Raw genomic sequence first — 15,085 nt, forward strand, 5'->3', positions numbered from 1 at the left:
GAATTATTTCCAAAATTTTACGGAGTTTACGAAGTTTTCTTCTGGTAAATGGTTCCTTGACAACTTTGTTATCTGTTCATTATGGGAAAATGTTGTTCTGAATTTTTCTACCAAAAATAAAAAGATGCAAAAAGTGCAATGCAAACTGCAAAAAATTGGCTTGTGGTTTGTCTGTTTCGGGGATACTTTTTATTTAGATATTTGTACTTACTTGTTTATAGTTTGGTTTTGTATTTGTAGTTTTGCATATTTTTGTGTGTCTGTTCATCTTTAGGGGTATACTCTGCTACGAAAATACCAACTTGCTGCTGTAGCAGGTATACCCCCACAGGCACACTTCTACTATATATTCTGTAAAGAAACAACAAATATTAGTTAGTCACCAGTTCGAATCCCAGCATCATTTCCAAAAACCCACAATCCCCGACACAGACCACTCAACCAACAAGCTAAGGTTGAAATTGGGTAGAGTTTAACTTGTATTTATTTATGCCTGTGTCTCCATTGGTGCAAGCAAGAAAATACATAGAAGATACAAAAATAGATTCATAACGAATATGATTTGGTTTTAAATTATGTTATGCAAAAATATATGTAAATTTAGTCACATTTATTTAATTAATAGTGAAAATATCACATTTTCAAATTCTTTAAGAGAGCACAACTAATAATTAAATTTAACTCTGAATTAAATTTTCATGGCTTCCACGTCGTTTTTAAGTTTTACTAAAAATAAGCTTCCCTAAATAAACTTGTTAGATAGGAAATTAGGATTTGGAAATTCCAACGTCCATCAATTTTTGTGAGAATAATGCGCTGATCACCATTTTTGCAGAAAATTTAGCAACATAAGTTTACGAATGTATGTAGAGAGTAGAATTTATTTGTCACCGTTTGGTACCAAATTACTTACTAACAATAAGTGAGCTCAGATTTGTCGTCAAGCTTTTAAATAAATTCGACTACGAACGTTCCATAATGTTTTTTTTACAATTTGCTCAATTTATTTGAAACTAGATAGCACAACAAGTTTATAACAAACAATTAATTAGCTTTGACTAAATTTCTGATCCTTCAAAATTAAAGTGCATTATTATTTCTGCCAGATTTATTTTTTAAGTGCAAATTTTATATTCATATTTTTTTAATAACGATGATGCTCATAAGAAATAAAACAATTCAATTTAATCATTTTCTGGAGTGTCTACTCTCGACTTCTTGCGGGATGGGGGACGACCCCGACTTTTTTTGGGCGGAGCCTCCTCCTTCACGGATGCGGGACGACCCCGCTGTTTTTTGGGTGGTGTTTTTTCCTTCACAGATTTCTTCGTCTTAACTTCCGGTTGTGGCAGATCTTCTTCCTTTTCGTCTTGGACGGGGCGACCCCGAAGTTTTTTGGGCGAAGTTTTCTCCTTCACGGGTTTCTTCTTCTTCTTGATTTCCGGCTCTGGCAGATCTTGCTCTTCGTCTTGAACGGGACGACCCGAACGTTTTTTGGCTGGAGCTTCCTCCTTCACGGATTTCTTCTTTTTCTTGATTTCCGGCTCTGGCAGATCTTGCTCTTCGTCTTGAACGGGACGATCCGGAAGTTTTTTGGGCAGAGTTTTGTCCTTCACGGGCGTCTTCTTCTTCTTGATTTCCGGCTGTGGCAGACATTCATCGTCGTCCTGAACGGGACGACCCGGACGTTTTTTGGGTAACTTTTCCTCTTTAACGGATACCGGACGACGACGTTTTTTTGGTGGTGTTTCCTCGTTCAAGACGGATTTCTTCGTCTTCTTAACTTCCGGTGGTGGCAAATATTCGACATCATCGTCGTCGCCACCTTCCTCCTCCTCGTCTTGGACACCATTTTCGTCGAAACGCTTCATCACGCCGGCCTCGACGTGTTGATTGTGTCGTAGGACGAGGGGCTTCGCCTTCTTCTTGATTTCTACCTTGACCACGACCTTCTTCTTCGGTTGGGGAAACGGTTTCCTCTCCGATTTGAGTGGTTTCAGTCCGACACGTTCCAAATAACGTTCAATATGAATGTCGGGATCCAGTCGGGTGACGTCGATGGATTTGAAAATGTTGACGAGTTCCGTTTCCACGTTGAATGGGGGCAAATCGTTGGTGGTGGAGGATGGATGGGCGTTCGAGTGGAAAAATGTCACCTTGCCGTCCCAACGATTTATGGCGAAGACTTGGTCAGAGTCGTGCAATTCCTGAAAAAATGGGGGAAAATTAGTAGAAAATTCAGGTTTTCTAAAAGATGTGTGAGTTTTTGGGGATTTTGGAAAAATAAAAGGGACAGAAATGTAAAATTGTGGATGGAAATTTTCTAATTTGGGGAATTTTAGCTATTTCTTAACATTAGAGATAGAAACTCGATTAAAATTGATCACACTTTCGCATAAATTTGTTAATTTTTCTCATTTTTGAAAATATGTGCCCATCTTTTTTTACCCGAATGATTGAATCGCTCAGCTTGGTGGAATCGTGAATGTCATCTTCGAATAGACCTGAAAAAGGTGGAATTTTTTAATTCGAAATTTTCAAAAATAAATCATTCATTTAAAAAAATCTTGAAAAAATAATTATTTACCTTCCAACCTGCTCGACATATCTTTAATCATGGCCACCATGTCGGTGAGGGCAGTAATTTTGTATGGCGGAATGTACGATAAGCGACCCTTGGCGTCGATCTTGATCCGAGGATGCCGTTTGGGAAGACTTTCGTCCAACAAAATCTGAATGAATTAGAAGCAGAATTTAATTTTATTCAATTCGATTCGACATAAAATTAGTTAGTTATTTCGAATTGATGAAACTCATAGTTTGTGAGATAAAGAGGCAATTCACGCAGCCACTGGTAACTTTTATAAAGTCTAAGTTTTGTAAAATAATTTTACAAGCTTTTACAAACTAAAAAACTCCCTTAATCTGACAAAGTTTATGAAAAATTGTAAGCTAATTTTCCTTCGAGATATTTTTAAAATAAATCATGTTTGTAAATTTACAGAATTTGCAGGCCTGCCTGCGTGAATTGCCTCAAAATAAAAATCTGTGAACAAAAATCTTATGATTTTCCAGCAAAAGAAATCCGACAAAATTTTGCAAGTTAACTTGACCTGCTTTCCGAACTACGACGCCCCCCCCCCCAAAAAAAATCATACCTTTCTCGCCTCCGGGTGAACGTTCGTCTCTTTCAGAGCAACAAAAAGCTCATCGACGGAAAGAGTGTTAAATTTCCTGTCGAGAAAACACTCTCTCAAGTATTTCTCTATCTTCACCGCAATCGAATCCGCTCTCTTTTGACAAAACGCGGCCATCTCGCGCTCAAGGTCAGCCGAGCTGGAGAAAAGTAATCATAATTAGTTAACTAGGCAAGCAATTAATTAATTGTGATAAGTATACCTCGCCAGCAACGGAACGACGTCCGGGCGACGGAATTCTCCAGCTTTGCGAAGCTCCGCAAACTCGGGAAAGTCCAGTTTTTTATACGCCATCATCATCCTGCTCGTCTTAGGTTGATACTTGGAGACTTGTGAATTGTGGGTCATGGTTAATCTGCAATTAAAAAAAGCTGAGGTGATTAATTTAGAATTTTAACTTAAAATTTTTAAGTTAAATGAGGAGAAATTGTAAGTTAAAAATTTGGAATCGAAAATTAAACAGATTAATTTTTTAATAGAAATTGTCCCAATCTTACAGTTTGAGGGGATAAGTACACTTACCGAATGATGATAAGTCCAAGAATTGTCAAAGAAATACAAAATAATTAATTTTAGAACAGACAACAAATTTAATGAAACATGAGTTTGGTTGACAATGTGTTGGGTTCCAATGCCGGGTTTTGCTTGGGGGCATTCAGAGAAATAGATTGCTGCTTCACGTGGATGTTTGTAAACTGAATAACTTTTACAATTTTATTTATCGCCGATTTTTATCAGGATTTTGTTCTTCTAATTTTTTGTAATTCTTAAATTTTTAACCCCAGCGTAATTATAATTATTGAGTTGAGGCATCACACAGTCCATGATAACATTTTAAAATTCGTAAATTCTGTAAACTTTTGCAAAATATTATTCTACAAACATTTGCGAGGAAAATTAGTTTACAAATTTTTGTAAACAGTCAGATAAAGAGCGTCTTTTTATTGTGTAAAAGTTTGTAAAATTATTTGCACAAATTACAGAAAGTTACCAATGACTGCATGAATTGCCTGTGTTTTTTTACAATGTAACTTTAGCAATTTCATAGTATTTCATACTTCATACTTTGACGAAAAGATGGGGTTTTAATTGTAGGAAATTAAGTTATTCGAATTAATTTTGGAAATAAAAAATGTTAACCTCAATTGATTTTCTATGAATTAAAGTTTTTTTTTGTGATTTTGATTTATACCAGAATATATGGCTTTTAAATCTATTGCAATTTTAAATTGATGAATTGATTAAATTGATTGCGTCTTTACATGACGCAACAAGTATTAATTTCTAAAATTATTTATAGCTTCAAAAATAATATACTCATGGTTCCAAAACTAATAATTTTGTCGTTAACGCACAGCCAATCTATTGTTAAAAAAAAGTTATAAAACATTTTAGAAATTGATAATTGTGCCGTGCAAATCACTCAAAAAATTAAAAACTTAGATATTTTATAAAATCACTAAACAAACTTTAGTTCCGAGAAAATCAAATGATTTTAAAATTTTAATGTCCAAAATCAGTTCGAGTACCATACAAGGTACTTAATATAATTCCCTGATTTACAATTATCTAAAAATGAGGATTTTGTTTAATATTATACAGTTACGTTATTCGAATTGATTTTTTTAAATTTAAATTTTTGATTGATTTTTGTACAATATTTGTCATAAAACATATAATTAAAAAACATATATTTGCTTTAAAAGACCCAATTATTAATTTCTAAAATTCCTTACAACGTTAAAATGATAGAAAGGCTGGTCCCTCTACTTTGATTTAATTTGTGCTTTAAAAATACGGATTTAACATTGCGCATTTAACTACTCGGAATTGAGTTTCGACACAAAAATTTAAAAAATATGTTTTTCTCTTAATTGAAAATTTTGAGTAATTCTTGTTTCACGATATTGGTGCCAAAATATATGATTGTTTTAATTTGTAACATTCTTTAGAGCATTTTCAAGTATATTTTACTCCTTAATTCTGCGATAATTCATACAAATATAAAAATGGCAGCTAAATTATGTGTGCTACTCGAACTGGTTTTGGAAATAAAAATTTTAAAATCATATGATTTTCTCTGAATTAAAGGTTTTTTAAGTGATTTTATAATACCGTATTTGTACAACAAAATATATGACGTTTTAAAAATTATTGCGTGCTTTACACGACGCAATTATTAATTTCGAAAATTTGTTATGGCGTTAAACATACCCTTAGATCACAAAAACTTTAATTCTTAGAAAATAAAATGGTTTTAAAATTGTTACATCCAAAATCATTTCGAGTAACATAAACATACCGATTCATGACACATTAAACTTGGCATCTTCGTAAACTTTGTAATATTATTCTGTGATTTGTCACTGTTCCAATAATTTTGGAAATTTTACAAAGGAAGTGCACAACCTACGATACAAATGTGTCAGTTGCAGAATTGAGTGAACCTTGCAAAAATTTTTGCAAGCTTTAGTTTAAATCTTGGTTTGAGTTCCACAAATAATTGCTACGTTTAAATTTTAATAAATAATTCATTTCATATAGCTTTAAATACCTGAAATTGACTACTTCAAAAATTACTTTCTGTTCAAATTAACATATTTTATTAAAGTTTATTCGTTTAAAAATATGAATTAATTGTCTGAATTATTCTGTTATAATATATCAAGCATGAATTTCATGAAAAATAGCCACGCTTAACCCCACGTTTAACCACGGTTTTACTAAAATTTATTAAATTTTGGGACCAATTAATTAATTATAGATTTGATGTTATCCAGATGTTTTTAATTCCTTACAAATTAAATTCTCTACAAGTTATATAATAAATTTTATTAAGTTAACTCGGTTACAAATATGCACGTGAATTTCTTCATTGTCTAAATTATTCTGCAATAAATTTACCAAGCTTTCATGAAAAATTACCACGTTTAACCGCCGTTTGAGTAATATTTACTAAATTGTGGGACAAATTAATTTATTCCAAATTTGATGTTATCCATTTTACAAGCTAATTTCTTTACGGGTTATCTATATAACAAAAATTTTATTAAATTTACTCGGTTAAAATATCCATGTGAATTACTTCACTGCCTAAATTATTCTGGAATAAGTTTACAATCTGCCATGAATTCAATTAAAAATTCCAAGTTTAACCGCTGTTTTAATAAAATTTATTAGATTATGGGGTCAATTAAGTGACTATAGATTTGTGATTAACTAATTGTACTTAAAAATTAATTTCTGTTCAAATTAACAAATTTAATTAGGTTTACTCGGGTAAAAATATCCGTGTGAATTGTATGTTTGTATTTTCCAATAAATTTACCAAACTGGCGTGAATGTCATGAAAAATTGTCACGTTTAACCGCCGTTTTACTAAAATTTATAAAATTATGGGGCAAATTAATTGATTACAGATTATTCTTTGAATCAAATTACTTTTTGTTCAAGCTTACTCGATTACAAATATTGGCGTGAATTGTGTCAAGATTCTGCAATTTTTTATCATCAGAAGTTATGTTTGAAGGATGGTTGCAATTAATTCTTTTAAAATTTCCCAATTAAACTTTCACAATTTTATTTACAAAATCAGGACAAATTTATGACCGATTTTTAAACCATAATTTAGTTATTCTAAAAATTGGGATTTTATTTAATATTATGCACTATTCAGTATCTATATCCGAATGAATTTTCTTTGAATTCAAATTTTTGAGTGATTTTTATACCTTATTTGTCATAAAATTGTAATTTAGATTTTTATATTTTTTAATTGCTTTACTTAGACGACGCAAATATTAATCTTAAAAATATTTATAATTTTTGAAATGACAGGTGGCCTGGTTATTTCGCAGGTGCTGTACAAATATCGAAAAAGTGGTATTTTTACTTAATAAATACAGCGAAATTATGTTCTAGAACTGATTCTGGACATAAAAACTTGATTACTTACTTAATCTTCTCGGAATTAATGTTTTTAGTGATTTTTAAACAAGATTTATAAAAAAATATGATTTTAAAAGTTTGAATATGAATGTTTTTGAGCGATTTTTTACAGTATTTACAACAAAATATATGATTTAAAAAAATTGAGTGATTTACATGATACAATAATTAATTTCTAAAATTCTCCATAGCTTTCTAAATGATAGGTGTGTTGTCAAGATTCTTTGACACTATAGTTCTCATAACGTGTCATTATTGTATTATTTGACTGCATTTAATTTTATATTTCAATAAATTTAGGGTGTCGTACTCACATTTTTCTTATCGATTTGATTGAACCATATCCGTTCTGTCGATATAACGGGGTGAGGAGACTTAAAATATTTTTGCACCTTTCTACTTACTTAAAAGTCAGGATTGCGTGTGTCCTTTACACGCCGTAATTATTAATTTCGGGAATTTTAGATAGCCCAAAAAATCAAAAGATTTTCGAACCATGGAACCAGAATTCGTAAAATTAGATTCCAGCCACTAAAATATGATGGTTTTTTATTAGAATTTGGAAATTAGTGAGCCAAACTTACAAACTTTTACAAATATTTCGATGAAAAATTAGGTCTGGATTTTGTCATTTACGACACATAAAATTTATACTCTTCTTAAATTTTTAATATTATTCTTTAATTTCTATGTAAATGTTTCTATAATTTTTGCAAATTTAATGAAGGAAAATTATGTTACTATATATACAAAATGTCAAAATCAGTTACAGATTTTATTAATAGCCTTAGCTTTCCCAAAAATTACTGTTCCTTTGACTATTTTGATTTAGAATTAAGTTGTAGATTCGTTTTTAGGCCTTTTAAGATGGCCTTATAGATTTACCCAGATGTCTGTCTGTCCGTCCGTCTGTGCGTCCGTCTGTGCGCACGATAACTCTCTTTAAACCAAAGCTATCGAGTTGAAATATTGCATGCTTTATCTTCGGGTAAAAAGTAAGGATGAGTTCGGAGATGGGCATAATCGGTCAAGTAGTTGGCCGGTGGGGGTCATTTCCACCCAAATGTGTTGCCATTAACTACCAAGATGGCATTAATGCCATCTTAAAAGGCCCCGCAAAGTTGCTTGGAGTAAGTCTTTTCAATGATTTTATAGCGGAAAACACTTTATTTAACAAAGAAAATGGTGAAAACATCGGCATGGGATGAGGAGAGATGATTTAAAATATTTTGACATTCTTCTACATAAGCCGGGATTGTGTCCTTTACTTACATGCCGTAATTATTAATTTCGGAATTGTGTATAGCTTCTAGACAAACAGATAGATTGGCTCGACATTGATAATTCCACCCTCACCAAAATCCAGCCCCTCCAGAATTCATAAAAGTAGATTACATCCACTGAACTATGTTTTTTAACAGAATTTTGAAATCAGTTAGGGAATGCATGCTAAAATAATCCATAAATCTTATTTCCTGTTTGTATATCATCCAGGTGTGTTGTAAAACCAAACGAACTACCAGCTTGAAAGGTTCTACTTCTTAAAAAGATTGGGTCGTTGCTTAAAAATACTACTACTGTGGTGTAAATGAAAATTTGTATAAAAACTCAAACTTTAATTTTACTCACATCGAGCAATAACAAATCAATTTATTTAATTATTTCAATTTAATTAAATACTAGACAAAACCTTTACTCTTTCTTGATGCTCTCTCGCATACATACATTTACCTACTCACTGACAAAAGAAAGATCTGGAAAAAATGCTGATACCACCAGCGCTCAATTTAAATTCTTGGGGAAAAATTAGACTATGAATTCAAACATCCTCCCACTTCTTTTGGGAGAGAATGCGGACAAAAGAACAATACTACATTCATAAAAATTTCACATATTCACATAAAAATTACACTCCAAATCTCTCAGGGTTCCTAATCTGTCTTCCAAATCTTGTACGCACATTTTCTTCTTTCTTGGCGTCGACTGACTCCCACACTTGCGCTGATATCTTCACTCTATTTTGAATTGTGGGAATCTCTTCAGTTGACACCTCCAGGGGGAACAGTCTCTGCAACGGTCGAGTCAGCAGTCCATTCTCCGTCTTGAGTTTGGCTACTCTCACATGACCGTCCCTTCCAACAATCAGTTCCAGAATTCTTGCCATTGGCCAAATGATTCTTCTCTTGTTATCTGAACCGATGAGCACAACATCGCCGACTCGAAACTCTGGCGATTTCTTCTCTTTTCCTCGTTGAACCAGTTGAGACAGGTACTCTTTAACAAATCTTGACTTCAATTCTTGTCTCAATTGGCGTAGATCTCGATATTTGCTCCTCAGTGCTTGACCATCCAATAATTCCTCTTCAGGGAAATCCGCTTCGGTGATGTCGTGAAGAAACATCGCAGGCGTCGGGGGCACTAAGTCATCTTGTTTTTCTGACATATAGGTCAGAGGACGGCTATTGACTACCGCCTCCACCTCAAACATACACGTCTCCAACTCAGCAAGGTTTAGCTTCTTGCGTCCCAGCATTCGCTTCATAATATCCTTGCAACTTCTTATTAACCGCTCCCACCATCCGCCCCACCACGGCGCTGCGGGTGCGCTGAATTTCCACTTAATTCGACCCACTCTGGACTCCTGTTCAATTCTCTTCCAGTCCATCAGCTTAATTGCATTATTCGCACCTTCAAAATTGGTGCCATTGTCCGAATAGATGATGGCTGGTCTTCCTCTTCGACTGATGAATCGGTGTAAACTTAACAAAAAATCCTCCGTTGATAATGATGACACTAATTCCAAATGTATAGCTCTGTAAACTGCGCAGGTATACAGCACCATCCAGCCTTTTGACCCATTTTTCAGGAAGAACGGTCCTGCTAGGTCAATCCCCACCACTTGAAACACCTTCGCGGTCGTCGTCACTCTATCCTCGGGAAGTGGGGGGCACGGAACTTCTGATTTCTTAGTGGTAAAACGGCGACAGATCACACATTGCCGGATCACCTTCTTAATTTGTTGTCGTAAATGGATTACCCAAAAACGCTCCCTTAACTTGCTCATCGTAATGCTTAATCCTGCATGCATATTTAGAATATGCTCCGATCTAATTAACTGCCAAACCACAGGATGATTTGATGGCAGTAAAACTGGTTTTCTAAATGATTCACTCTCTGGCATGTTCGTTATCTTGGTCTTAATTCTGAGCAAGTCGTCTTCTCCTCGAACAACTTGTAAATTTTCCACCACATTTTGATTCATGGGGAAAGATTCTTCTTGTATTTTGTGGAACATAAAAACTTCAGCTTCTTCAATTTCTCGCTGTTCTAATTCGCCAAATATCTTCTCTCCTTTAAATCGACGGATACTACGCTTCAACATCGCAATGACACGAACATTCTTCACAAAAGAACATGACATCTCTCCATACCAGGGCGTAGATGGCAACGTCGCAATAAGTGACACTTTCGCCACTTTCTTCATCTCGACACGAACTTCTTCATCGTTCGCTTCTTCTTTAATTGATACTTTCTTCATGGGGGCAACTCTCGCCTTAGCTTGTAACAGTTGGACTGAAACTTGTTCATTATCTTCAACTCGTACAAAAACGGCGGCGGCATACGCATGTTGACTTGCGTCACAAAATACATGAAACTGGCGATTGCTTTCATAACTTGAGCAAAATGCCCACCTCGGAATTTTCGTTTCTTTTAATAGCTGCGCCTGATTCCACCAATCTTCAAATTCTTTCTTAATTGTTGAATCCAACTCTTTATCCCCTGAATTCTTCTCTGTCCAGGTCCTTTGCAATAACAGCTTTGGGATGATGGTGGTTGGACTTAAATACCCCATCGGGTCAAAAAATTGTTGCACTTTTGACAACATCACTCTCTTGCTAATATTCTCAATCTTTTCTTCTTTCGGGACGGAGACTGATAACTCATCCTTCTTCTTGTCCCAGTTCAGTCCAAGCACTACAGTTGTCTCTTGACCATTTTCATCCTTATCAAACTGCTCGAAACTGATTCCAGCGGCCCCAGAGTAAGAACGTTCCCATTAACGAAGCTCCATCCTGGCTTCGCACATCATCTTGACTGCTAAACTCTTGAACTTTTCATATTCTTCTTCCGTGTCAACTGACGTGACACAATTGTCCACATAAAGAGAACGCAGGAGCTTATTTGCATACTCCTTATCTTCTCCAGTAACCTGGCTCAAATGGTACTCGATAACAGCTCCGAGTAAGAAAGGGCTGCACTTGACCCCAAAACGACTCGCTTATGTCGATAAATCTTCATTCTTGGATTTTCTTTATTATCCCACCAGAGAAAACGCTGGAAATCTTGATCCGGCTTCGCAACTTGTATCATTTGAAATGCTTTTCTAATGTCAGAAATGACACCAATTTTCTTTTCGCGAAATCTCAACAGAATTGCAGGTATGAGCTCCAATAAGTTCGGTCCTTTCTCCAACAAATCATTCAGTGACGGGTTTCTTCCATTCTTACAGGAAGCGTCATAAACGGGACGAACTGGAGTTGTCTTGCTCTCTAATTTGTAAACTGGACGGTGGGGCAGGTAATGACAAGGCCTGTCCACGCCTCCAACTACTTCTTCAATTAATCCTTCCTTCTCCCAATCTTGAAATACTTTATCATAAAGTTCATAATTTCCTGACTCTCGTAACTTTGTTGTAGTGGAAATTAACCTCTTCTCAGCGACGACCTTGTTGTCGGGAATTGTCCTTTCTTCATCAACCCAGGGAAGCGCCACGGCGTATCTTCCATCTTGAGTTCTTGACACTGTCTTCAAAAAATGCTGTCTTGCTTCTTCTTCCTTTTCATTCTTGGTTTTATGCTCGGTAGGATCAGTGATTCCAATTGTCTCCAGCTTCCATAAATCCTGGACACATGCTTCTGCATTGAATAATGAGTGATGAATCGTCATCACTCCCATGCTGACTTCTTTTCCTGGGACAGGTCCACTCAGGGTCCATCCAAAAACAGTCTCCACTGCGACAAGACCACACGATAACATTAACGGTCTGCCACACACAAATTGTCCCCAATAATCACTTCCGATTAATAACTCGATATCCGGGTGGTCCACATGGCTCATCTCAAAATCTGACAAAAATATCTTCCTCTTCTTCAACTCATTCATCCACGGACCGGCCGGAATTCTTGGAATGTCTCCACAAATAGTTGGGGACTCCCTCAAAATAATGTCTCTCTTGAATCTCCCATCAAGGCTTTGAACTTGCACTTTAAATTTCTTAATTTTCCTAGGCTCCGTCAGAACCCCACCAAACAGAACATTACGAGTCCATTCTTCTCCCACGAGAGGACTACCGATTGCAGAGATCGTCCTCTGACCACCGCTGCTCTGCTGGCTTCCCTCGTCGAACAGCAACCTCACTATTCTTGTTCCTTTAGGACCAGCCATCTTCACCAACAACGTCTTCATCAGTACATCTTGCTGCAAGAATGGTTGGCATTTGCTGCTGTCGCTGGGACCTCATTATGTACCTCTTCTCTTCCGGTATTGTTCCTCTGATTAGAAGGAAGTCTTGCACACATTGATCTTGCATGTGGCTCGCCGCAAGATGAACATTTTAATTTAACTTTGCAATCAGATTTACGATGTCCATATTTCAAACACCGATAACACAAATTCTGGCTTCTTATCAGGTCACTCTTCTCTGACCAACTCATCCTATCCGCTCGATAACACTCGGTACTTGCATGGTTGGATTTGGAGCAAAACACGCAATTGCTGCTCTGCGCCACGAACAATCCTGCTGCGGTTGGGATTGAATCTTTCTTCTTTCCTTGATTCTCATATTTTTCTTTCTTGGACTTGCCAGAAGAATCACCTCCAATAAACATCTTCAGTTTTGCTTCTCGTTCCACTTCTTGTCTGAGGAACTGCATTAAATAGTCGAGTCTTGACTTTGGTGGATTAACTTTCGCACCATCTTCCTGGTACAAAGGAGATCGATACCAGGCATTAAAAATTTCCTTAGGTAGACTGGTCTCAATAATGGGGCGAAGAAACAATGTATCTCGTTCAGACTTCACTCCCAACGACTCCAACGCCTGCAGCTGCGTTTGAAGACGATCATAAAACTTCTCCAATGATAATTTCTCTTTCTCGAACAAAAACTGTGCTAGCTCTCTTGTATATAGGTCAACAAGGATGTCTTCTTTCCCGTACCTTTCCTTCAATGCTCCAATAGCTTTCGGATAATTTGCATCCGTCTTCGGATAGCTTCTGATAAGATCAGCGGCCTTTGACCCGCTGACCATACTCTGCACTAAATAATGGAACTTGTCCGTCACATGTAAATCTTCATCTTCATCTATCTTCTTAAACTGCGCCCACCACTCCAGCCAGTTTTTGATCTCCCCGTCAAACTTCATTAACTCGATCTTTGGTAGCTTATAATTCTTCTTAAGAAGTCCTCCACTAGCAGTGCTGTAAGAACTATTTGTCGGGCTTGATGATCGTTCTGGACCAAGGAATTTTTCAACTTTGTGGCGCACAAATCTACACTTATCATTGTATCCTTCAATTGATCTTGATTCTTCTAAATAATCTTCTTCAGTAAGTTCTTCATTGTCCAGAATTGCATCCAATACTTGCTTATCCAAATCCACCGCGGTGTCGGTAAGCTCAATCAACTTCTTCAACTTCACAATCAGGACGTCCTTATCTCGATCTTCTTTCGTCATTTCCTCATCCAGCTCGTTGACCGTCCTAGTCATCATGGCTCGAATGGGTGTGCGCTGCTTCTTTAGACGATCCATCCTGTCTCGAACCGAATAAAGCCAGCAAAGAAAAAACAATTAGTTTAATCTACTCTCAAATTCTCCAAAATATCGACGACCCCACCTAGGTAGGCTACGCTCAAGGCCGTAGCAAACCGTAAATTCAATTTTATTATTGATGCAAGATCCACACGGGTTGCTCCTCCCACTCGACCTCTGAAATCAGTCCTCGGTGGTAATGACGGGGCGGTCCACTCTTGTCCTTCTTGCTTAAAAACTGCAATCCTCCCACTCGTCCTTTGCTTCCTCGAGGGGATGATGGATGCACTCTTTCACTTTACACTCACAGATAACTTCACTGCACTTTAACAACGACCTCAATCACGTCGAGGTCACCAAATGTTGTAAAACCAAACGAACTACCAGCTTGAAAGGTTCTACTTCTTAAAAAGATTGGGTCGTTGCTTAAAAATACTACTACTGTGGTGTAAATGAAAATTTGTATAAAAACTCAAACTTTAATTTTACTCATATCGAGCAATAACAAATCAATTTATTTAATTATTTCAATTTAATTAAATATAGACAAAACCTTTACTCTTTCTTGATGCTCTCTCGCATACATACGTTTACCTACTCACTGACAAAAGAAAGATCTGGAAAAAATGCTGATACCACCAGCGCTCAATTTAAATTCTTGGGGAAAAATAAGACTATGAATTCAAACAAGGTGGTTACCAGCTAACAAATTAAGGGCCAATTTTGCATAGAGCGCCGTTGTGGATTTTTGCGAATTTAATTACAGTGATACCTTGTACCAATAAGAACACAAAACAGGGGCGAATTTTTTCCCGCCTCTCAAGTTGTTTTTACTAGAAAAATTCAAAATATATCATCCACGTGGTTACCGGCAATCAAATTAAGTGCCAATTTTTGCGTAGAGCGCCGTTGTGGATTTTTGCGAATTTAATTACAGTGACACGTTGTACTGATAAGAACACAAAAGAGTGGCGACATTTTTCCCGCCTCTCAAGTTGTTTTTACTAGAAAAATTCAAAATATATCATCCACGTGGTTACCAGCTAACAAATTAAGAGCCAATTTTTGCATAGAGCGCCGTTGTGGATTTTTGCGAATTTAATTACAGTGATACCTTGTGCCAATAAGAAC

General features: G+C 36.1%; 2 protein-coding genes across 2 annotated transcripts; both read right to left on the bottom strand.

Moving 5' to 3' along the window:
* Positions 1 to 979: 979 nt before the first annotated feature.
* Positions 980 to 3,864, bottom strand: LOC110858731 (triadin). Its single transcript, XM_022107592.2, has 6 exons — positions 3,720 to 3,864; positions 3,400 to 3,552; positions 3,159 to 3,336; positions 2,588 to 2,732; positions 2,449 to 2,504; positions 980 to 2,207 (listed from the first exon to the last, which is right to left on the bottom strand). The coding sequence occupies exons 2-6, from the start codon at positions 3,543 to 3,545 to the stop codon at positions 1,185 to 1,187; spliced, it is 1,548 nt and encodes a 515-aa protein (XP_021963284.1). The 5' UTR covers positions 3,546 to 3,552; positions 3,720 to 3,864; the 3' UTR covers positions 980 to 1,184.
* An 8,746-nt stretch (positions 3,865 to 12,610) lies between these two features.
* LOC110858820 lies at positions 12,611 to 13,954 on the bottom strand. Its single transcript, XM_022107707.1, has one exon. It carries the CDS (start codon positions 13,952 to 13,954, stop codon positions 12,611 to 12,613), a length of 1,344 nt encoding a protein of 447 aa, XP_021963399.1.
* Between the last annotated feature and the right edge of the window lie 1,131 nt (positions 13,955 to 15,085).

This window comes from Folsomia candida, unplaced genomic scaffold (assembly GCF_002217175.1).
Source record: "Folsomia candida strain VU population unplaced genomic scaffold, ASM221717v1 Fcan01_Sc022, whole genome shotgun sequence".
In the NCBI taxonomy this organism is placed as follows: Eukaryota; Metazoa; Arthropoda; class Collembola; order Entomobryomorpha; family Isotomidae; genus Folsomia; species Folsomia candida.

Excerpts from the sequence above, each read along its gene's own strand:
- LOC110858820 (XM_022107707.1), bottom strand. The coding sequence starts at position 13,954 with ATGGATCGTCTAAAGAAGCAGCGCACACCCATTCGAGCCATGATGACT.
- LOC110858731 (XM_022107592.2), bottom strand. The coding sequence starts at position 3,545 with ATGACCCACAATTCACAAGTCTCCAAGTATCAACCTAAGACGAGCAGG. Across the intron at positions 2,733-3,158 it reads TTCACCCGGAGGCGAGAAAG|ATTTTGTTGGACGAAAGTCT; the intron begins GTATGATTTTTT and ends TAATTCATTCAG. Across the intron at positions 2,208-2,448 it reads TGAGCGATTCAATCATTCGG|GAATTGCACGACTCTGACCA; the intron begins GTAAAAAAAGAT and ends CCATTTTTTCAG.